At 44.1% G+C, this 22,665-nt stretch overlaps 1 protein-coding gene across 5 annotated transcripts in view; it reads right to left on the reverse strand.

The window, feature by feature from the left end:
- Positions 1-325: 325 nt before the first annotated feature.
- PCDH11X (protocadherin 11 X-linked) overlaps positions 326-22,665 on the reverse strand; it is a 450,326-nt gene continuing 427,986 nt past the window's right edge. The window contains exons 7-8 of one of the 5 annotated variants that reach the window (XR_010305700.1): positions 5,688-6,633; positions 2,041-5,538 (exon numbers count right to left, since the gene is read on the reverse strand). Coding sequence is in view for 3 of the 5 variants with exons in the window: in XM_064158939.1 (XP_064015009.1) it covers positions 6,242-6,633 (392 nt within the window). In the remaining 2 variants the exon portion in view is untranslated. Of the gene's footprint in view, positions 769-2,040; positions 6,634-22,665 lie in introns of those variants that run through there. The other 4 variants (XM_064158942.1, XM_064158939.1, XM_064158946.1 and 1 more) reach the window with 4 other exon arrangements.

A 22,665-nucleotide genomic window follows, 5' to 3' on the forward strand; every position in this document is an offset into this window, starting at 1 on the left:
TGCATTTGCAATGAACGGCTTCGTTCCAGTGCCTTAAGAAAACGTTTTGGGTTTTTTTCCTTTGCACATCCTACTCATATGCTCTAGAACTAATCACAGATGGTGGCTTAAAGCTATGGGCTGAAGTCTAGCACAGAGCTTGCAGGCACTTCATTTATCTGTCTCTTCAATAGGTGTACAGCACACTAACTTTATATTTTTTTATAATACAGACTTCTTACTACTAATCAATTCCATATTTAAAAGCTATCCAGAAAGCAGTAGATGATGCCTAAGGTCCCTTCCAACACAGGCCACTATATGATGACTTACAGCTTTAAGTTCCTGCTTTCAGCTGCTTCAAATTCAATATGAAGACATAGCTTTCAGATCATTCATGCATTTACCATTAGACCTTTAGTTTTAAGCATGAAATTAGCATCATCACAAGACCTCTACATCCTTAAAACAATATAAATAAGCCCAGGAATATATGGTTAGTCTCATTGTAGTTATCAGACATGTACTTTCATACCGGATCAGGAATGCAAGGACCAGGGCAAGATTACATCTTGGACAGATACTTATTTGCAAGGGAAGTCCATATGTACCTTTTTAAAACACAACTTTTACCACCACAGAAGGGAGGACAGCTGTCTTCTATTCCCTGTAGAAAGCACCTTCTCATTCATCTCCTTCTGCTTGATATGTGGCACTTCTAAGGAGAAGCAGCCTAGCTGCTGTTCAGTCAAACTCCAGCTCAGTCCTAAGGCCAGGGCAGGAAGAGACCTGCAAAGGAAAGAATGCTAAATGATCACCTGGGCAGCCACACCTCCAGAATGGCCTGCCCTTGGGAAACACAAGTGCTCCTTTAAAGAACTCACACATCAGCTCACCACAGATTACCACCAGGAGGCCTTGCAGTCTGTCCCTCTGGTAAGGGATGTTTCTGAACGCTGCAGCAGCCGTCCCTCAGTGCTGCAGTGAAAACAATGCACGCTGCAGAGCTACACGGCAAACACCTGGCACCCAGCACTTCCAAGGTGGCCAGAGAAGTGCTCCAGGTATTCCTTCTGCCCACAGGGAGGGAAGCAAAACGATGGCTCCAGGCAGCATTATGGATGGATCCCTCTGTGACAGCAATGCTGCACACCTTCAGACGCTACACATCTCTACCTCCTGCAGACCTCGGTGCAATTCCAGTTTGATCACCTCCTGAGATTGCCTTTCAAAGTATCACTGAGCTCAGGCTGAGAACTTAACCATCCAAACCAGAGAAACCCTCCACTCCAGGAGTTCTTAGCTATTCCTTCTTTGCTTAATTTGTAGGCTGAGTATGTTCTTTAGAACAGCAACTGATGTTCCGACAGCTGCTGTCAGTGGAGGAATATACTTCTACTTGTTTCCTGTGCCAAAACGCGTATTTCCCTGTTTGGATGGGTCCTGTAGACAAGAAAGCAATGCTTGCAAAGCCATAGCTGCCTCAAGGAATAAGATCTACTGCCTTATTAGTGTCCAGGACAACTATCAAAAGAGTTGCTTTTAAAGTACCGAAAAATGCACCAAATGTTGCTTCATTTAGTCCCTGGTGTGATGGCTACTTCTTCATATCACATTCAGAGTGGGAGGACAAACCCTTCAGCTCTACAACAACTTTCTAACCATGTTCTCTCAGTTAGCAATAGCTTATTTTCTAACAAGCCAAACCCCTTCAACACTCCTGCCTCCAGCTCATATTGATTTTCTATAAGTGTATTGGGCACAGCAGAAAGAGGGAGCTTGGTGTGAGGAGCAGTGACACAGAACTGGAAGGGATTCCTGACAATCCAAAGCTAGACTGCTGTGCACACTGTGTGGATAGTTCCACTCTTTACCAAAAGCCTGCTACTCAGACACATGAAGCAACTGCAAATGAAGCTACATTTTCTTGGCTGACAGCTTGGGACTTCACAAAGAAATGAGTTTTGGAAAGCTGGAAATGGAAGAGAAGCACAGCTGGAGGAATGCTTTAAACCTCTTTCTATTTCAGAAACACAAAGAAAACAGTGCAAAGGAGAAAACTGCTTTTGTGGCTCTAGTTTATTAATAAGCATTGTAATTAACAAGACAACATGCTGTACAGAAACCTGAAATAGAACTACTGCAAATTGACTGGACTTCAACTGCTGCTGGACTGTAGTACATGATGGCCAGCTGCACGACTTGTGAAGTGTGGTTAGGGCTGTTTCAACACAGACACACACTGCTCGCTCTTGGATCCTGGAGTATGCCATAGAGCAGGAAGACTTCCCAGAAATACAAACTCGGATATTTACAAGAGATAGGCAACCTCTTTCTTCACTAGGGATAACATAAGTTATACACATTTTTCCTATGTATACCAAATAAAATCTTTGCCTTCAACTGTACTTTGTGTCTGCACAAACCAGTCCCTTCATGTATCTGGTTAAATCATGGCAGCGAACTGCAGTGCAATCATTCAATTGATAATAATTCATTAAGGATTGGTATCGAAGCTGCAAAAGCAAAACTTGAGCAAACAAAGCCAAGCACATTTTTTCAAGCTTTAAAAACAACCTTTGTAAGGTTGAATAAAATAACCTTGCGTTAATGATTACTGACTGGAAATGATTCAGGGCTGCTGTCTTTGGCTTCAACCACGCTGGAAGCAGGTAATAATGGTAGCTCAGGGCTGCTGAGGCTGCACACTGGGTTACAGCTAGCTCGTCCAGAACACAACAGAACGAACCTCCACCGCTCCTACAAAAATCCCAAACAGACCTATACGCACGTGTGCCATAAATATTTGAGGCCAAGTGGCTGCTCTCCTGCAGCCCCAGGCAAGCAGAAAGCCCTGGCTGGCCGCAGCGCCAGGTAACTGAGGCTATGCCAGGAGAGCTGCTGTGCCAGCGGCCCCAAGCCCCCCGGGGCCTGTTAGCATGGGCTCACTGCCACACTCGCTAGCTGAATGGCCTGCACCCGGCCAGCTCTCAGCCCGGGCAGAGCAGGTGCTCAGCAGCCCGGCGGGCCAAGCAGACATGCCTGATTATTCTTTCCTTACACCGAAGTTCCACTTCAGAATACAGCACAGGCTAGCTAGCCAAAGAAACCAGCATCTTTGGCTTCAAACGGCTTGAGTTCAGCTCTTTGCTTTTGGCGTTTCTTTTTCATCCCTGACTGCTGGCCCACTCTGGACAGCAGTGCAGGTCTCTGTCACCACCGCCCGTGACTTCCACGCAACACTTGGGTGTGCAGCAAGCAGGTGCCGAGTTTGGGGTGGGGTCGATGACCTAGGCTAGACTGTGTGACACATTGCTTTGAAGGCAAAGGTTTTCCCTTACTGTTACACTGTATGAACAATTCTAATCATGTAACTACCGTTTTACTGTATATTGTATATAGGATTGTTTTCTCCACCAATTCACACAAGTAAGATAAAATAAGTTAAATGACTGAAATAAAAGTTACACAAAAATATACAGTCTAGGTACTAGATAAATAATTTTTATATATGGCAAGATGTGTGAAGAGTCTCTAGTAATATTATCCCTCTGGATACTGACATGTCACTCGGAAGTGCTGCCTCAGACCTGTAGCTTTGTATAGTACACATGCAATATATAAACCCACGGGAGCCGTTTTGCGCCTGACCCAACGCGGGTTTGCAGTCAACTGCTCTGTGTCTTGCTGACAGAATTTTGGAGTATCACAATGGAATTCATGGATATAACATTTTGTACTTCCCATCATCAAATTTGTCTTTACAACGTTTTTGCTGTAAGCAGTTTCTGCAGTTGTAAGGTGTTTTGGTGTGGGTTTTTGTTTGCTTACTTTCAGGAGAAGGAGAGAGAGTTAATTGTTTCTGTGTCTCAGGAAAAAGGAAGCAAACCAAAGCCCTGAACACTCATTTGTAAAGTTTGTTAGTTGGTTTTTCTTCCCTACCTATGAAAAAAATTAACTCTGGTTCCTTCAGCTTTCCTATGAAAATCATAAACTGTAGCAATGAATCCATTGCTAGGAAATCTCAGTGGCAATTTTTAACCAGAAAGGAAATGTTGCATAAAAAATAAGTAAATCAAAAATGGATTTTTCCAATGCAGCTGCCAATTCTGTGAACATTTGGCACAGCAGCCTCCGAAGTGCTCTGCTTACAGCAGGGAGCCTTAGCTGCCAGCATTGTCCAAAATGCGCACAATTAACATGCTTGATGAATCCATGTAAACGACAGACAAGCTTTTCTCGCCTCGCCCTGGAAAGGACTGCTCAGTTTTCTCCTTGTGATCTCTCCAAAGCAAACGACAACGGGCTTTGTATACAGCAGGTACGAATTAATTTGTCAAACTTTCAGCTGCCCAGGAACGGGGAAGCAGCTTGCGCCAGCTATTGCGTGTCAGTACCCAAAGGATCATTACTGTTTTCAGGACTGACGTGCAACTGGAAGCCAGTGTGCCACATCTTCTCTAAACATTACTGAAAACTACAGTCAAAAAAAAAGAAAAGACAATAGGTACATCATTAGGTAACTGGATGCCCATTAATTAAACCCTAGCAGTAGGTTAAAAGTGAAGCTTCTTTTAATTTGCACATCTAATCTAAATGTGATTTGAATAGATTTACAGTGGGGACAGTGATATATAAAGCTACTTATACCTGCTGGGCACATAAGAGAAGCTCTTTTAGCATTCATTGGAAACCCTCAATGACTTGAACCTCTGTAAATTTTACAAGCAGCTATTATTACAGCATTTGTACACACAGCTTTGTTTATAAATTACAGGTTTAACTTACAATATGAAGCCTACACAGAATTCTATCCACAGGAAATATTCACACATCATCTTTTTTCATCTCCATATAACTTGGATTGTCTCGATGTAGCAAGGAAGCTAAACAAAGATACACAGGCTCGTAAAGAAAAAACTTCCTGGATGTACACACCGCAGATACTCAAACGGCTGAACAGCAACAGAGTGCTTGGAGGGAAGTGTGTTTGCCCTAAGAAAGAGGCCTCCTTCTCACCCGCCAGAGATTTACCAGCTTTTCTGCTGCCACTATTAAGCACACTAAAAAAATCCCCAATCTTTAATGAGAAGCATCTTCAGACTTTACCCAATGTCCTGAGGGGGAGTGTTTATGATTACACTTGTCCAGCTCTCATCACCTAGATTCTCCTGTCTTTGCTGAGCACTGCCAGTCACTCTCTGACAAGCTGAGCTACAGTGACCAGTACAGGTTTGTGGTGAGGTGACTAACATTCCAGTCAGCCTTTTCCTGAATGCTTACACTAGCTGAGTACAGCTGTAACCCCCCCGCTTTATATTTCATTTAAACACCCAGTAGCTTGCAGCCACAACATCCTATCAGCCAAAAAACCCTATCCCATTTTCCCACTGTTCTCAGCAGTGCCCACATAATTTTCAGCTGACAGGGACAGCGGCCAAAGGGAGCTCTGCAACGGCAAAAAAGAAAGCCTTAAAAAAGAGTAAGAAACAGACTCAGGGCTGGTCAAGCACAATGTGCACCGCAGCGTTGCTTTGCATTCCCGCAGAAAGGAAAACCCTGGAAATCAAAAGAAAAAAAAGTTATTTATAGGATTTTTTGTTCAGGTTTTGATTTGAATATCCTATCATTGCCATGCTGCTTCACGCAGAAGAGCCTGGCTGAGAGCTTTCTATGTCATCTACTGCACTCTTTCAAAGAATAAATACCTGTAGAAAATCAAACCGAAAGCAGCTGTCAGGTCTGTAAGTACACTTTCCTCCTGAGTTAGGTAACAGAACCATTTTGATGTAGAGATGTGCCATCCTTCTGGAGAATCAGACGGCAGCACCTTCTTCATCCCATTACCGAAGGGAGTCAGACGAGGAATCGCCCACTTGATCTCTATTGCTAAGCACATGGAAGATGAAGCCTATGGACATGCTATAAATTATAACAACAAAGAACTGAAGTAAACTGTATTTAGACTGCAATGTTCCCCTAGCTGTCCTAAGACACTGCTTTCAGCAGGGAGGAAGAAGTGCTGGCAGGCGTTTGCGCTGGATGGCCACGCCGCAACGTGAAGGTGTGGTGTTCATGGGTGGGAGCTTTCTTCCCGCCTGTGGGGTTTAGCAAGAGCTCTGGCGAGCTCCTGTACGTGAGCGCTGAGGGTTCTGTGTTCTGTACAGGGTTACTCACAAGCCCAGCAGTCTGCCCGCGCCCCGAGCGTGGTGCCAGCACCGCCGCCATGCTCCCGCCTGCCCCGGGGCCGTGCCGCAGGTGCTCAGAGCTGGTGCTCACGCACGAGCGTGCTGCTGCTGCCGGACCCCGGGGCCTGCTGGGCCGCGGCGAAGCTGGCCAGGGGGATGACTTTGACGGGATCCTTGCTGGCACAGTGTCTTTCGCAGGTGTTGTAGAACTGAGGCCTGGGCCCACCCTGGCCTTTGTCAGTGTCGTCCTTCGGCAGGGGCCTCCCGAGCGTGTGCCGTCCCTCAGGCCTGGCTCCGCGGCCCCAGGCTTGCTGGAAGCCGAAGGACGGCAGAGGCGTGTTGGCCTGCTGGTACTGCGTCAGCGACGGCGGCATCCAGCAGTTGTCGGAATGGCCTAGGATCAGGCACTCCTGCGTGCAGGTGTCAGAGGCCTCGGCGAGGGCTTTCTGCAGATTCACTTCGATAGCTGGGAGGATGGAAAGAGACAAGATGTTACCAGAGGTCCAAAGGCTGCCTTGCACAGGGAATCAGAGTCAACAAAGCAGCCCAGTCCCGCAATAATGGCCACGGTCTGGAAAGAAGATCCCCCCAGGTGTACCAGTCCAGTGAAGGCTCAGTTGCTTGCAAGTGTGCCAGCCCACAGCATTGCTACTGGCTTCCATCAGCAAAACATGAATGTTCAGTGCCCAGGTGATGCCAGCATTGCAGCTACAGAACCAAAGCCTTAGACAGTCTGCTTGCTGCCACCTCCTCGCTTGCTGGAATGATCTTTGGTGTGCTAAAGCTAAAAATTACAGTCACCTAATACCACATTTCTCCGGTTTTGCATACAACTACTAGGAAAAGATAAGTATTAAACGAGGAACTTTTCTGTAATGCTCTTTTGAAAGTGGAATTTTTATTGTTTTGACTCTGCTTAAGGCAAACAAAATTAATTTGGACACACAGCCAAAGAAGGTAGATTGGCTTCAAAGATGCACTCAAGAGCTTTAAGAATGAGAGACACTGTAACATCTGTTTTAAAGAGAATTGATTTTTCCATGCATTCGATACTAGAAACCTTGAAAAATCAAAGGGTAACAGCAAAAAGCAGCTGTAACCTCTGTAGTTTGCTAGTAATCAAACCAGAGTTCCTCAGCCGATGCAAGGTTTGTGCCCTTGGAAAAGGATTATAGAAATTATCATTTGTTCAAAGGCAAAGTAAACTACTAAATCTGAAAGGCATGAGCTGAAATACACAAACAATCTTAATCAGAGTCATTGAAACTGGCACTCTGTCGTGGTGTGTAAATTCAGGCTAAGAGAATGAAACTTCTACAGATGATTCCTTGAAATAGTTTCCATATTACAGGTGTTAATTCTACATTCTTTTGCCATGCACATGGTGAAAATACATCAGGAGAAAGAAGAGTGTCTGATTAGATGTTTTGCTGTGTTGACTTCACAAAGCATTCCAGTGAGAGATATCCACCTATTTCTTAGTACCTATCTTCATAAAAACAACTTAAAACTAGATTCTGGCTCATGGGCACTGGACAAGGTACACCACTAGGCATTGCTTCTAGCAAGATGAGTTTTGAGTTGGAGCCTCTGAGCTGCATGTTCAAACACATGCTGCATCCCTGTTTTAGTAAATACTCTGCCTGTTGAAATCTGTGGGAGCTACAAAGGACAAACACCTAATTCCATCTTACCTCCTCAATCCAAGTTAAATTTCTCCTTTGAGCACTAAAATATTGAATGCTGGGGCACTGACAGACACAATGCTGCTGTCCAAAGCACAGGATATGGAGGGTTAAATCGACCATATGCAAGCAGACACCTGGCTGCTGGTGGTCTCATGAATGCTGCATTCTTGATCGCTCCTCAGGAGCACTGCCTGGGCAGGTGCCAGTTAAAGCAATGTTTGTAAATGCCATTCTGCTGTATTGCTGGCATTTCAACACCTCTTCAGTCATTTTGTCTAGGTATTTCTCAGCGTAATCCTGACAAAGCTTTGGCACCTTCCTGTTGAAATAGTAATCCAGGTTTGATGGGCAGTAGGAGACATGAATATGGAAATGATTCGGCAGAGGCAATAGTTCCTGTAAAATAAAAAGTTACTACTGTTGGATTAGGCTAATCTTTCTGTGGTCTGCTACCTGCTATTAGAGACATAAATCTGAGCAAACAGGAGCCTTGTTAAGCTCTTTAATTAGCCAGGTTTCCTTCTCTTTTGATCAAGGCAATCCACTGAAAGCAGGTACCACCTTGCCAGGGTGTTGAGTTATTCCTGTTTCATACAGACACTGATCAGATTTGTATGTATTAGTACAACATTTTTGATGCCCTTTACCTCAGTGTTTCTTTTTATCTTGAGGGTATCTAATCACTCTTAAAATGCTATTAATTTAGTTAAACTGAAATCCAGAGAGTTATTTATTGGGAAATAATACCCCTTGTGGTGGTTTGGGTGTTATCCACCCCCCCACACTTTTAGAAGTACCTAGCTAGACTCAGCCGGACTCTAGGAATATACATGAAGCTATTTATTTACAGCAGCACAATATACAAGCAGATATTTACAGCATATACAGAAATATACAAATGAAAAGGTAATACAGAAGCACAACTCCCCTCTCAGAAACCTGAGTCCCCAGGAGGGGCTCTCAACCACCCCTGCACCTTCCCCCTGCCCCTCTCAACCTTACCCCAGTCCTAAGGAAGAATAGAGGTGCAGCCAAGAGGTTAAGAAGCAAAGGTGAGTGGCAGGAGAGGTTAGGGAGATGCAGCTCAGCCAGAGCCCAGCCCGAAAGTGAAGACAAAATGGCCAGAGTGTTATCTAGTGTTTACATTCTTCATCGAGACTCTGAGGGAAGGAGACATTGCCATTGTTCTCCTTTCACAGCCTATCATCTAGTTTTTCTCACCAAAACATTCTAATTTGCTTCAAACTAGCACACCCCTGCATTTCTAGCTCTTCACAGCCAAGTGGTTACAATACCTACCCTGTAATATCTCAAACTTTAACATGAGAATAAACAAAGCTAAACCATCCAAAGAAGTGTTTGGCAATAAAATCTTAACATTTGAGCTTCAGACAAGGCAACAGCAGAAATAAAAGGTCACTTACAAAACATTCTCTACACCATCTCGAAAGACCAGGAGGAGAGTAATTTTCTGCCATGTTTGCCAGACTACCCGCAGACTTGGGACGCATTACCTTGTCAATAAGAACAGTCAGCCAACTAGTCCTGGTCCTTGCTAACAAGAACAGTCACCATGACAGTCTTGGCTATTCTATTCTGAGATATTTTATCCCAAAATTACCAAAAAATCCAACCCAAAACAAACCCCTTTACGACAGTCCTGGGCACACCCAAAGTTACAAATACCAATTATGTTGGCTTTGAGCTGGGGTCAGTGTACCAGAGTGGGACTGCTTAGAGCACACACCTCTGCAGCAATCAGAACCTTCCTTTCGGTGCTGGGATTTGGTGCACCTCATCTCGGTTACCAGAGTATGTTTGCTATTGCTGCTTATGGCTTATAACACACAAAATATACAGCTCTTAACTTTGAAAAGACTTTTCTACTGAGCTCCTTTGCAGTGCTGCAGAACAGAAAAAGTATTCAACAGATACTCTGCTGTATGATGTCTTGTTTTGTTTTGTTTTGTTTCCCCAAAGTAACAGTCAAGTGCTGGTTTAGGATATACTGCACTCATTGAAAATACAAGAAATAAAACAATCTAAAGAGCAATGATAACCTTAAGCTCTGGACTCACTTTAAAAGAGGTACAACATTTTGAAAGAAAAAACCCAAAGAGTTTTGTGATTGTTTTTCACTCAGATGACCTGTGGACAGGCCACAGATGTAGTGAAACCCTGAGGCGGCCTTTAGGAGACTGAGTGTAGTGCAGGAAACCACAATGACCAAGGGTGCTGCAATGACTATAGCAAGGCAGCCAAGGGCCCCAGTACCTGCATTTAAAGGGAACAGAAACATCTCACCAACTGATCTACTGCAGTAAATACAGCTAGCATGGACAGCTGAGATGCTGAACAGTTTCTGCTTGGAATAAAGTGAATATGAAGAAAAGCAGCAGTGTGGAATACTATGGTTTTAGCACAATGAAGTGAAAATGACTGTTGGAGCATAATTCACCTGAGTGTGAATGAACCTACAACAAAGTGTAGGAAATGTTTTGCATTAATATTCACCAGGAATTGTCTTATTTTGCCTGCTCTTCCAGGTCATGAAACACACCTGCTTGTTGTCAGTCTAATTCATTCTCTAATTTCCTAAAAGATCATCATTCTCCTGCTCCTTCAGCACCTGTAGTCCTTCTCAATAGCTACTAGGCACTGGCATTGCACTATCATCTAAACTATGCTTAACTTACTAAAACCAGATATTTATCAATTCCCTATTTTATCAGAGATTTCCCCCCCCCCCCTTCCCTCAGCAATAAACCCTTAATTTTATATATATCTTTTCATACTAGATGGAGACTCTTCAACCATGACACACAAGTGATATGAAACAGAATTTTTAAGTCATAGAATAGATCATGTTCATGCACTTTGATTTGAGCTTCAGATTGTTTTAGGAAGGAAACTGCTTTTTCAACTGTCTGCCTCAGAACTAGGAAGGTATTAAAAGAAGGTGTCTGCCAGCTCCCATGAAATGTTTAGAGCAAAGCTGTCAGACGAAGCTGAAAGCACAACAGTTAAAAGACTTCCTTCGTTGTTCCCCAGCCTTTCTCATTTATAGGTCAAAGCAGTTTTCACAAGGATATTTACTTCTCTGAAGAGAGTGTGGAATTCCAGCCTTGCCAGGTAGCTGTCCTGCAGTCAAAACATCTCTGAAAAACAGCAGTTCGTATTTTTGTCCCAGATTGCTTTGTTTAGAGACTTTCTGTCTGTGAGGGGTTTGCAGGTATTAAATAAACCCACTGGTTGTTTTTGACTGTGAGGGGTGCAAGCTGAAGCACTCTGTGCTGCTGCTCTCCAGCTCAGTCTGTTTCTCACTGCAAATTGGCACAGGAGAGCGTGCTGTTAGCACAACTACCTTGTTGAGAAGTTAGCATCACAGAATCATTCAGATTGGAAAAGACTGCTAAGATCACTGCAGTATATGCTTGCTGTATGTGATACACTTTCTTTTCTGCCCTATGCCCTTCCCTCCACGCCCTAAGAGCAGATGTGCTCTCAGTCTGCCATAAAACTCCTCACCTGCATCACACAATCATAAAAACACTTAGACTGGAAAGGACTTCTGAAGACAGCTGACCTAAGTAGGCTATCTTGGTCACCACAGAGGAGAACAGTGTCTCCCAAAGTGCAGGCCAAACTTTGGGAATTGCAGGTGTGCCTTCACCAGAATCTGAACACCTGTCAGAAGGGAGACGAACATTTCTGAGAGTTGAACAGTCAACAGCACAAACTCTTGGAGAAGCCTTAAAACATCTCCACCTTTATCCACTTGCCTAATACTGACCAAAAGCCATTTGTAAATTGTGCTCTCTGTCAAAGTGTTTCAGATATGCTGGAAGTTCAAAACCTATCAGAATGCACCTTACTGAATTAGTGGCTTAGAAAAATCCCAAAACAACGGGGAGAAAAAAGAAGAAAGAGAAAAGGAAAACAAGCCACAGAACAGAGAGTGCTCACTTGAATTTCAAAGCCATGTAGCTGAAGTCTTAATGAAAAGCCACTGCTGAATTTGACACATTTTGGATGCAAACCATTCAGTGTTACATTTAGAGAAGTCTTGTTTCATAATAAAGCAAGCAACAATTAGCAAGCAATTAAGCAAATTGCCCATAATGATGCCATTGCTGAGCTATTTTTCGTATTTTCCCAACACAGCACATATATGAATACATGGTTTGCAGTGCCAATGCTACTCTGTCAGCAGCCAGAAGTGCCTCTCATTTACCGAAGCGCTTCGTATTAAACAGCTCCCATCGCACTTGCACGGCTCTCTGCTCAGCAGGAGCCCACCAGAGTGGTGAAGATGACAACCTTATACTACTTGTCTCAGCCAATAGCTCCTACAGAATAGGTCACGTCGTGTCCCCCCCCTAGTTTTTGCCCATGTGTATTTACTAAATGTGGTACTAAATCTAAGCAGACATTCAAGCATAATATAGAGAAATTATAGTCCAGAATTACCCTGCTGACCAAAAGTGGCCACTTGGGTAACATCTTTTAGCAGTCCCCACTATATGAGGAGAACAGGAACGACATTAACAATAAAAAAGGGAGGGGAGACCAGTTGTTAGTGTAAACTGGATCACTTTAATAAGGTCAGGAGGAAGAAGCTTGAATGCAGAAACCCTAACAAACCTGCTGCTACAATATGCTATGCTGGTTTGGCTTCAATAATGAAATGCCTTTGGGAGAAGTTTCCTATGAATATTTTATTGCCTGTATATGTCTCAATATATTAAAAAGCTAAAAGAGTTACTTAAGTCCAAACCTTGCAAGCTTTTTATCCAGAGAACAAGTAGGACACAGCATTCTTCCAGTTTTCAGCTGTGCACAGATCTGGCCTTACTTGTGAGAAATCTCTCTCGGAGGAAGACTGATCCTCCAGATGTTCTGAGGAATCAGCAAGCGTGCAGGAAGTCACACATCTTCATCTGCTACCTAGGCCTGCCAGGCTCTACTAGATGTCCTGCAAGAGTTAGATCTGCTTCCATTCCACTGCACACACTTTATACCCTAACAGCCACGGGTTTGATTTGAATTCAGTCCTAAATCCTGCCACGAGTCAGGTTTAGACAATGCCCATTGTGTGAGTTGTGAATACTTTGCACCTGGCTTCCATCAGCCAAGAAAACATTAGCAAAGATGACTGGGGACAGGTGGAGGAAAGAAGGCAGGGAGTGGAGGAAGTGCCAGGACAAAAAACAGCATTTTGTTAATTGCTGTATAATTAACTATGCTTGTGAAGTGACTCTTGCCTTTGCAAGTAAGAGACATACAAATAAAGGACATAAATGTTTCATTAAGTCATCTCTTGTTGCTGTTCTGACTACAGTTTCAATCTGATATTAAACGAGCCCAGGACATGGTCTGTAAGCAATGCTCCTGTAGAAAGCTCAGCTTCAATAATTGCTGTTTTTCTCTGGAAGAGATTTCGCCAGCAAAACCCCAAGCCCACAAACCCCCTGCAGCCTCTCTGCTTCATCTTAATGAACATAAGTGTGACAGCATCGTAGCACATGTGGCACTGACCCTCCCTGCTTCAACAGTCCAATTGCATCCACCTTCATTGTCTCCACTTTGTTGCTAACCACAGCAAAACCAACTGGTAGCTGCCAAAAGGCTCGTTCTTACCCAGCCACTGCATGTTGTTAGCAGGGAGAATGTTAGCCACTGACCACCTCAGATGAACGGCCCAAGCCACATTGATCACAACACTGGGGAATACAACGTGCTGTACTTAATATTTAATGAACTGCCTTGCACTTGTACCGAAGCTTCTTAATTATTAATAGCTGGTTCATTATTTAGCATAGAAAATACATTTAAATTCAGATCAATTAAACAAGGTGAAACTATACAGTGAGAAATGGTTTCTCCTCCAGCAACAACTTCAACCTGGAAAGAGAGTAAAGGATGACATTTGCATTTCCTGCCCCATCCCTGAGAGGGTCTTCTGCTAATGTAAAGTTTCTGCCATAAACTCACCATCCTACTAAAAGCTGCTGGATGAAAAAGGGCTTCAGCTATCACTCTCAGCTGGTGTCTGGAAGAGGAAACAGCTCCAGTAGGATTTCTCCTTAGGGTACTGGTAACAGAAAGCTTTATCTCGGTACACAAAACTTCATTTTAGTCCTCTCTCAAGACAGAACTCCTATTGCAGTAAGGGAAAGGAGTCTGTAGAAAGTTGTGGATAGGCAGCAGTTACCACTCTGGAATGATTGCTTCTTCAAGTAGCATCTTGACCTTACAGTCCTGGGCTGGCTGCCGGCTCCCTCCCACCCCTCAGCGGTCCTCAGCACTGCAGACTTCTCCCCTTCCTGCAGGATGAGCTGCACCTGCCGATGCTGGCTGCTGGAAACCAGGAAACCACGAGGGTGGCAGGAGCAGTCTGCAAGCACTGCAGCCACGAGTACCACACTGCTATCATTCAGCACTCTGATGGTGTTCCTCACACCTCTGTACAGACATAACCACTGCTTTTATGCCTTCCTACATGGCTTGAAATATGAGATCCATGCAGAACAGTGTATCTCATAGGAACTTCCAGAGACCACACTCCAAATGCTTGGTGCTCTCACCAGACAAGTGAAGCCATCCCATGATGTTAGACAAGCTCTGTTCTTGCCTCTTGCTTCTTAGGGAATTAGCACCCTTTGGCTGTGCCTGTCTGAAAAAGTTACTCTGACTATTTAACTGTCTGTGAGAAGTGGGATTAGAAAGGCTTAAGAACATCACTAAATATAACCAACAAGATACAAACTGCAATAGCAATCAGTTATTACCATATTTTTTAAAGTTCCGTAGTTATCCAGTCAAACATTAAAACAGAATTAGGGCTAATTGACAGGAAAATCACCCAAAGCAAGCCTGTGCACTCCGAAATATCATTTGTATCTCTTTTTAGTGAAGGGGTCTTTATTCAAATACCTCTAGGAACGTAGCTGAGGATCCATTGCCACCACTTAGACAGATGTGTATTGGCTTAAAGTCGTTTATTTGCTAGATCCAAAGTCAGTTCAACATCATTGTCTGGTCTGTCAGTTAATTCAGCAGCCAGGAGAATCTCTGGCCCAGGGCTTTACAGGGGAGTTTGGGAGCATATCATTATTACTTTAAGAGGCACTGGAAATGTTTGAAGAATAGAACAGCGAGAAAAACCATTATGTCTTGGCGATGTGTCCATTACTATACCTTCCCCATAAAAGGAGGCAAAAATACACTAAAACAACACAAAAATCTTGAGGTGTTCTTCTGTACAGAAAGGTTGCTTGTCTGAACCCACACTCCCAGCACTCTTCAAAATGCAGCTCTGTGTCGCTGATGCCAAAACCAGGAATTAGCAGACATTTCTGCTGGTATTTCTTAACATCTGTTCCCTTCTTTGGACTCAGCCATAGAGGTTGCTCAGCTAAATTCACAGCTGTATTCCAAAGCACAGATTAAGTTCTAAAAAGAAGAAGATTCTTGCTCACAGTATCTTCACTCTTAAGTATACAGAATGTATGAGACTCGGGCTTGAGGCGTTCAGTAAAGCTCTGTGCATGCGTGTGAAGGAGAGGCAGCCTACTGGTTTTAGTATAAATCACTGAACACCTTGGAAGGGTGAAAATTCATAAACGAAGCTAAGGAGGACTGAATCTGCATAACCACCTCTGATAGGGAAGCGGCAGGAAATGCGCTTCTGCAGCTTAAGCTATGGACATGATCAAGAAATCAATTACCTTTTATGAGGCTGTGGATGGAGAACAAAGATCAGGGCTCAGAGATAGGAAAGAGGATCAACTTCAGAAAGATAAGAAAGGAAGAGAAGTCCTAGTGGAACAAGGTCAGCAGCACTTGCTCTCGATAGCAGACCTGCATGAAAGTATTAGCATGGTCTCACAGTGCTCTAATAATGAACCCTAGCCCTTGTGATAGTAGCAGCTCAGGTGAGCTGTCCTCAGCAGAGAGCAGAAGCTCATCCTAGACATGTTAGAGATACCTCATACATGACAACTCCATCAGGAATAGATGTGGGATAAAAGACTTCAGTTTTGCTTCAAACATCTCTGTTTATACCCTTCACTCACTTCAGGAGGAGTTTCGGAAGGCATCCGCAGGCCAGGTTGGCTCTGCTGTCCTTCTATTGACTGTGCAGCAAAGACAAACCAAAGCTTGCTCTAAAGTAGAATACGAAGAAATTCTTTTAAATGAAGTAATTGAGCAACTGTGGGGCATTGTTCATGGTTCAGACACTTCATTGAGAGCTCAGGTTGCAAAGAAAATCCTAACCGGCTCAAATGCTAAGCAAGCTGTAAGCACATCGTTCTGGGCATAGCTTAAGAGCCAGACAATAACAGATGCTTTGGAATTGCATTTCCTTCAGATAAACACAAACAGAAACGTGGAGCCAAGGGCCTTGGAGGCAGCAAGCAAAATAAACCTACTACATTCTAAAAAAATTCGATGGCTTTTGTGCTGTGACTCCAAGGGAGGGTCAAGACAAAAAACAGAAAGCCTTTATTAGAATAGAAACTTTTCTTTCGACACTTCGACATTATTTAAGTTGTGCCTACTTCTGAACATGCAAATACTCACCTGTGCTGCTATGCAAGTACCACACTGTGCTTATCTGAGTGCCAGGAGGTACATTTGATTGAGCCATCACCAGTATTCAATCTTTACCCCATTTGCACAGATGAGTAAAGCTGGCTTAGGTGTTTTTACAAAACCATTTTACACCAACAATGTGGTTTCGGCGTTGCTTGGCGACAGCAGTGATTCACATGACATTTTGTGGTATGAAGTATGCAAAGGAGTAGAGTCCACTTCCTTTTTGGTTAGATTTTAAAAGAGGAGTACCCTTAGTACTTCACCCTCGCACAGAAATGACAACAGTGGAAGGAAATGTGCTCCTTTCTCCAAGGCCTTTCCTCTAACTTCCCATTTCACAGTGAGGTTCAAGTTCAGGTGATGACTCTGAAGGCCACCACTGCTTGCACCCCACAGCATCAGCGCCATGGCTAACAGCCCACAGCTCTCTCCCTTTCCCACATGCCCTGTGCCTCCCTTGCACCGCAGCAGCAGCAGCAGCAGCAGCAGCAGCAGCAGATGCTCCAGCTAAAGACAGAAATGCAGAATGCTGAGCAGTAAGGACAACCACTGCAGGGCTGAGAGGGCACCGACTGAAGTCCCCTGAGTGTCCAGCAGCATGTTGGCTCTGTTGTGCTTTTCAATCCCTTAATGACACTCTGTGGAAGGAGGGGCTGGAGGACAACTCTGACATTTCGTATCTCCACGTAGCAAGAGGAATCATCCCCTCCTGCAGCTTTTGTCCTCCCTAGGAGGACACTCTCCTCCATATGGTTGCAGCTCAGGTGGGTTTTTCTCCTGGAAAATCCTCTGGAGCACAGACTCCTTAACTAGACAACATTTGCTAGCCAATTTTTCACAGCAGTTTTCTGTCATCACCACTTTGTCAATCTGCCACAGACTGCCCTCAGTGGAACCACAGAGCTACTCATCCCTTTGACAAAGATCCCCCACAGTGTGAACACGTGGGAAGGGCCATCTTTGATTAACAACTTTGTGATTGCTGTAAAACTGAAATTTGAAAGGTAATAATTACATTTGTAATTACTTAGGTCTAAATCTCTTATGTTTCCTACTCTCTCTATTTCTGGGCAGCTGGAGCAGTGACTCATTAATAATAATAAAGTCATTTAACCCTACAGGCACATTACAAGGAGAAAGATGTCATTTGTCACCAACGCAAATAGAACAGTCGCTGAAGGGTACAGGAAGACCACTCTTTCACATTCACTGCAGATGATAAAAGGCACATTTACACTCCTCCTCACCATGACATCCCAATCTGCTTTTTAATTATCAGCAAACACAAGGGGACAGCATACAACATACAAGGGACACCTAATAATGCATTGTCCTGCAGTGACATTTCCATAATCACTTTAAACCTGTCCTATACATGTGTACCAGCTAAAGCTCTCAGCTCATAACATCATACCCCCTAGGAGGGAATGAATTATCCTGCGCAGAGTGAGCACTGGAGAGCAGCTCTTTCCCAGGGTTGAAGGACCCGCTAGCTGATGTAGGTGTTGCTGCTACTTTACCTGATAAGGTTTGGCACTCTGCTGCACTCATGGTTGCATGAGGCATGACTTAGAAATAAGGGTGGCTGTACATTGTATTTTTAGGCCAGGAACTTCAGTTCTCACTGGCAATACTTTAGCCATGGACTCTGCCCTTGCTGCTACTTTTCAGTACTGTTCTGCACTTTGCTACCACATGAGCTCTGTCAGGAACACAGATGAAATTAGATGAAACAAGCAGCCTTATTCATAGGCAACTCGAGTAAGGAACTCAGAGTCTACTAGATGTTAAATAGAATTACTGATCAAGCTGCCTGCCTGTGAAATAAGATTCTGAGGAAGACTCTTCTTTCCCAAAATGATTTCTCCAGGAGATGTGAAACCTTGAGGAAAAAAAATCTGAAGAGAAATTTCTACTGTGGCATTATTATGGAAATAAATGAAAGGGAATTTCATGTAAATAAAACTCTCCACAATCTGAGTTGTAACACTGTCGGACCAGGACTTCAAATTCCTTGCTTAGCTGCATCAGCAGCACTTAATGTAGCCATTAGGTATGCAGAAAGACCAGAGAACAAATGCAACAGTATGAAGCTCTAAAGTTCTCTAGTGTAGAAAGGGGCCGAAAGGAGGTAAGCAAACCTCCTTCATCTGTTTGTGTTTTCCCCAGGTGCCACAACAGACGGCACAAAGACATGCTGTTAAAAGGTGAAATCAGTGGTGTTAAGAAACAAGACACATCAGGAAAGAATAAACTGTGGAGTAAAATGCCTATTTTCACTCTTAAGATAGTGACAACACAGAAAAGCTTGTGTGTGGAGTGAAATGTTTTGTCAAATTGAAAAATGGAAATAATATGAACACTACAATTTTCACATCAATTTGAGGTAAAATGTTTTGAATTACAGTCATTTAAATCTTGTTTTATAAAGAAAATTACTTCAGATGGGTGATAATTTAAAGCTGCATAATCCAAACTTCATTGTGCTCCAGTCAGGCATGGGAGTGTGGCTGAGTGATGTGGAGCAGTCCGTGCACATTAGCTCAGAAAAGCCATTTGAAGGCAAACTGGGATGCCTGGCTAGTGCTCCCACCGACAGCCCTGAGCTACAAGTCCTCAGCGTGTGACGGCCCAGGCTTCCCAACTGTCTCCTGACGGGCGCTGCCAGCACCCCCAGAAGCTCTGGCACCCTTCTGGTGAGGCAGTCCTTTCACTCCTAGCACCTCCTGAAATGTTCACCTCTGACCAGCTTCTCCATTAAGTTTTGCTGTGTGATTGGAAGTTTCTGGTATCACTTCACATCGAGATCAGGATAGTTTGGGGACTGACCTGTTGGAAGGCAGTGAAGGGGAAAAGGATTTGGGGGTCCTAGTGGATGGGAGGCTGACCATGAGCCAGCTATGTGCACTCATGGCCAGGAGGGGCAATGCCATTCTGGGGTGGATCAGAAGGGCTGTGGTTAGTAGTGTGAGAAATATATAGAATCATATGTTTGATCCGATCAATTCGTGGCAAGAGGTCACAGTCAGAGAAGAAGGGGGATACTGAATAAAACTGCACTCCTGCTTGCACCACCATCCCAAAGGTATGCAATAGGCTTAAGACAAGAGTAATTAGATTGGCGAAGGAGGGAGGCATGTGGAAGAGATAGTCTTTTGCATATTGGAATGGAAATGCATTCCTCCTGGTGCCACCCTTCTGCATGAGCAAACAGAAGAACAACAAGGACTTTGAAGTTCATGAGGAAGACACTTAAGCAAGACCCCTTACTTCATCAAAGATTACCAGAGGGACCACCGGATAGAAGGAGACATGTGTGGAAGAGACATCTCACATTCCTAAAAACTGATAAAGAAAACCCAATCTTTTCTTAGAACTTAGTAATGAATATGTAATAGAATAGGGGATAAAAAGAGAAAACTGAAGGCAAAGGCTGTGCCTTAGGGTAGAGCAGAGTCTCCCCTCGTACCCAGGCCTGTACATTGCTTGATTCCTGCAACTCTATTAAAGCCTTAACTTGCATGAATGCCAGTTTATGCCTGTTATTTATGACAGTAGGCTGAAAGAGGTTCTTCTGCCCCTCTACTCTGCCCTGGTGAGGTCACATCTGGAGTACTGTGTTCAGTTCTGGGACCCCTCATTTCAAGAGGGGCACAGAACTGCTTGAGAGTCCAGCACAGAGCCACAAAGCTGCTGAAGGGAATGGAACATCTCTGCTAGGAGGAGAGCCTGAGGGAGCTGGGGTTGTGCTGCTTGGAGAAGAGGAGACTGAGAGGAGACCTCATCAATGGTTATCAATATGTGCAGGTGAGTGCCAGGAGGCTGGAGCCAGGCTCTGCAAGGTGATGCCTGATGACAGGACAAGGGGCAATGAGTGGTAGCTGAGGCATAGGAAGTTTCATTTAAACATGAGGAGGAATCTTTTCCCTGCGAGGGTGACAGAACCCTGGAACAAGCTGCCCAGGAGGGTTGTGGAGTCTCCCTCTCTGGAGATATTTAAGACGTGCCTGGACACATTCCTGTGTGACCTGGCACAGGAGATCCTGCTCTGCAGGGAGGGTGGATTGGATGAGCTTTTGAGGTCCCTCACAGCCCCTGACATTCTGTGGTTGTGTGATATGTTAAAGTCAACCAAAGAAGATGAGATCACAACAGCTCCTGCCAGGAACAGCCATGCAGACTCTGCTCTGATCTCTAGAGCACAGCCACAAGCACCTGTAATGCCTGTTTCTGTGAGCTCCACAGAAAGGGTATTTTGAGTCTGGGAGTTTGGCACAGGGATTTTTCTAAGGGGGTACGAAGAATTTCTGAAGCTGATATTCCTTAACCTTCAGCAGTGTCCACGTGACAACCCTTTTTTCTCGGGCTAACGTGGGTGGCAGAAGGGGTTCTTGCTTACTCTGTGTTCAAAAGGTTGCTTTAAGATCTTGTGCTTTTGTTTGGTGGTGGTTGGTTGGTTGGTTTGGGTTTTGTTATTATTAACATCCACAGGGTATAAAAGAACCTAAAGGCTACCAGTCAATTGCTGACCAAGAAAGTGTTCACCAGCCTGTTTCAGACCTATTTCTTCTATTTGTTCCTTAATTTATCCACAGTCTCCTAGAGATGTCATTAATATGTTCAAAGTCAATCTATTATCCTCTATTGCTTCTATCCAAGCTCATGTTAACAGAATAAAGTCATCAAAAATGACCAGACTTGAAAAGGCAGATTTGGATTCTGACAGAGAATAATTTATCGTGGCTGGGAAAAAGCCTCCCACCAACTGGGCTGCTGGGAGATGAAACTGTTGCGGCTGCAGAACCTCAATAGAAAGGACACTAAAGCCTCAAGGGGCAAACAAACAAACCAGCCAACCCCCCCAGAGTTTAACTCACACAGTACAAAAGTTCCTGACTGACTTTTTTAATTCTCACACTCAGGCCCTTTTTCTCTCACCCTCTGTGCTGCAGAAGCAATCACCAAGGCTCTGCTCACCATCATTTGCATGCTGTGGAGCCCAGAGACGTGTTGGGCCATGAGGGGTGGCAGTGACATTCGAAGCTTATAGAGATGGTCACAAACTGTTGCTCAGCAGAGCCAGCAAAGGGCTTTGCCACAAAGCTGCATGACACAATGCTCACTTGTTTACAACTTCTTCTACTTACCCCCTCTATAAGAGTAGCTCATAGGTTGTGTGGGATCTACTACTGTCAGCATTACACTGCATTTTCTGTCTGTACACAAATGATCTGCATTCCAGGACCAGCTGGATACAACAGCACTTCTAGCATGCTTCAGATGCTGTTGCAAGAGAAATAAAACAAACAAAACCCAGAACTTCCCCCCCCGCTATCTTTTAATTCCATTCTGCAGGTGAAGAGGAAAGTATTGTGATAGTGACAGTGTAAGAAGGGTTGTGAGGATGCATTTTAAAGTCTGGAAACACTTGGTTAATCACAGCATTGGTTTCCCTTCCTCAGTACTAGAAACTGCTGTGTGCTGGACATGGCCACTTCCGTAAGGGACTGATACTGCCTTTATCCATCATTCCATGCACACCTATTCTAACTCTGTACACAAAAGAGCCCCTTCTCTGCTCCTAAACTGCTTACGCAATAATTATGCAGCTTCCAGACTGAGTAACTAAAGTTTCCCCAGGGGAGGAGGCAAAGAAACCCAGCAGTGAGTCCTCTGGGCTTGTCCAGGAGAGACAAAACTCACCAGGCTCTGCCTGGATATGTTTAAAAGGATATTAAATGGCAGAATGGTCGTAAATATCAGTGCTCACATGTGTGTAAATAGGTTGGCTCATCTGGCTGACTCAATCAAAACATCAATCTTAACTCCCTTTCCCCCACTCCTTCTGTCACATTCCAGAAGCCAGCAGAGCTCTGCTCCCAAATGTGCTGCTATCAATAACTGTTACTTCTCATTCAAGAACTATATTAATGCCTTGGACCTAAGCAAATCAGTGAGGTGCACATGCCAAGTATCTGATCAATACATGATGCTACACTGAAGAACACCTACATTAGACAAGAGCTACCATTTCCCAGGGAAGCACTGAGAAGTTGGAAGTGCAGATCCTGCAATATTAATTCAGTGCCTTCGTGGAAATGTGTTTTGATGCAAACTTTAATTAAATTATCATATACTATTTTTCTCATAGGACCCTTGGGCCCAGTTCAGAGACTAAGTAGTTATTCAATATTTCTCTATCTAGCTAA

Source organism: Pogoniulus pusillus, chromosome 19 (genome assembly GCF_015220805.1).
Source record: "Pogoniulus pusillus isolate bPogPus1 chromosome 19, bPogPus1.pri, whole genome shotgun sequence".
Taxonomy (NCBI): domain Eukaryota; kingdom Metazoa; phylum Chordata; class Aves; order Piciformes; family Lybiidae; genus Pogoniulus; species Pogoniulus pusillus.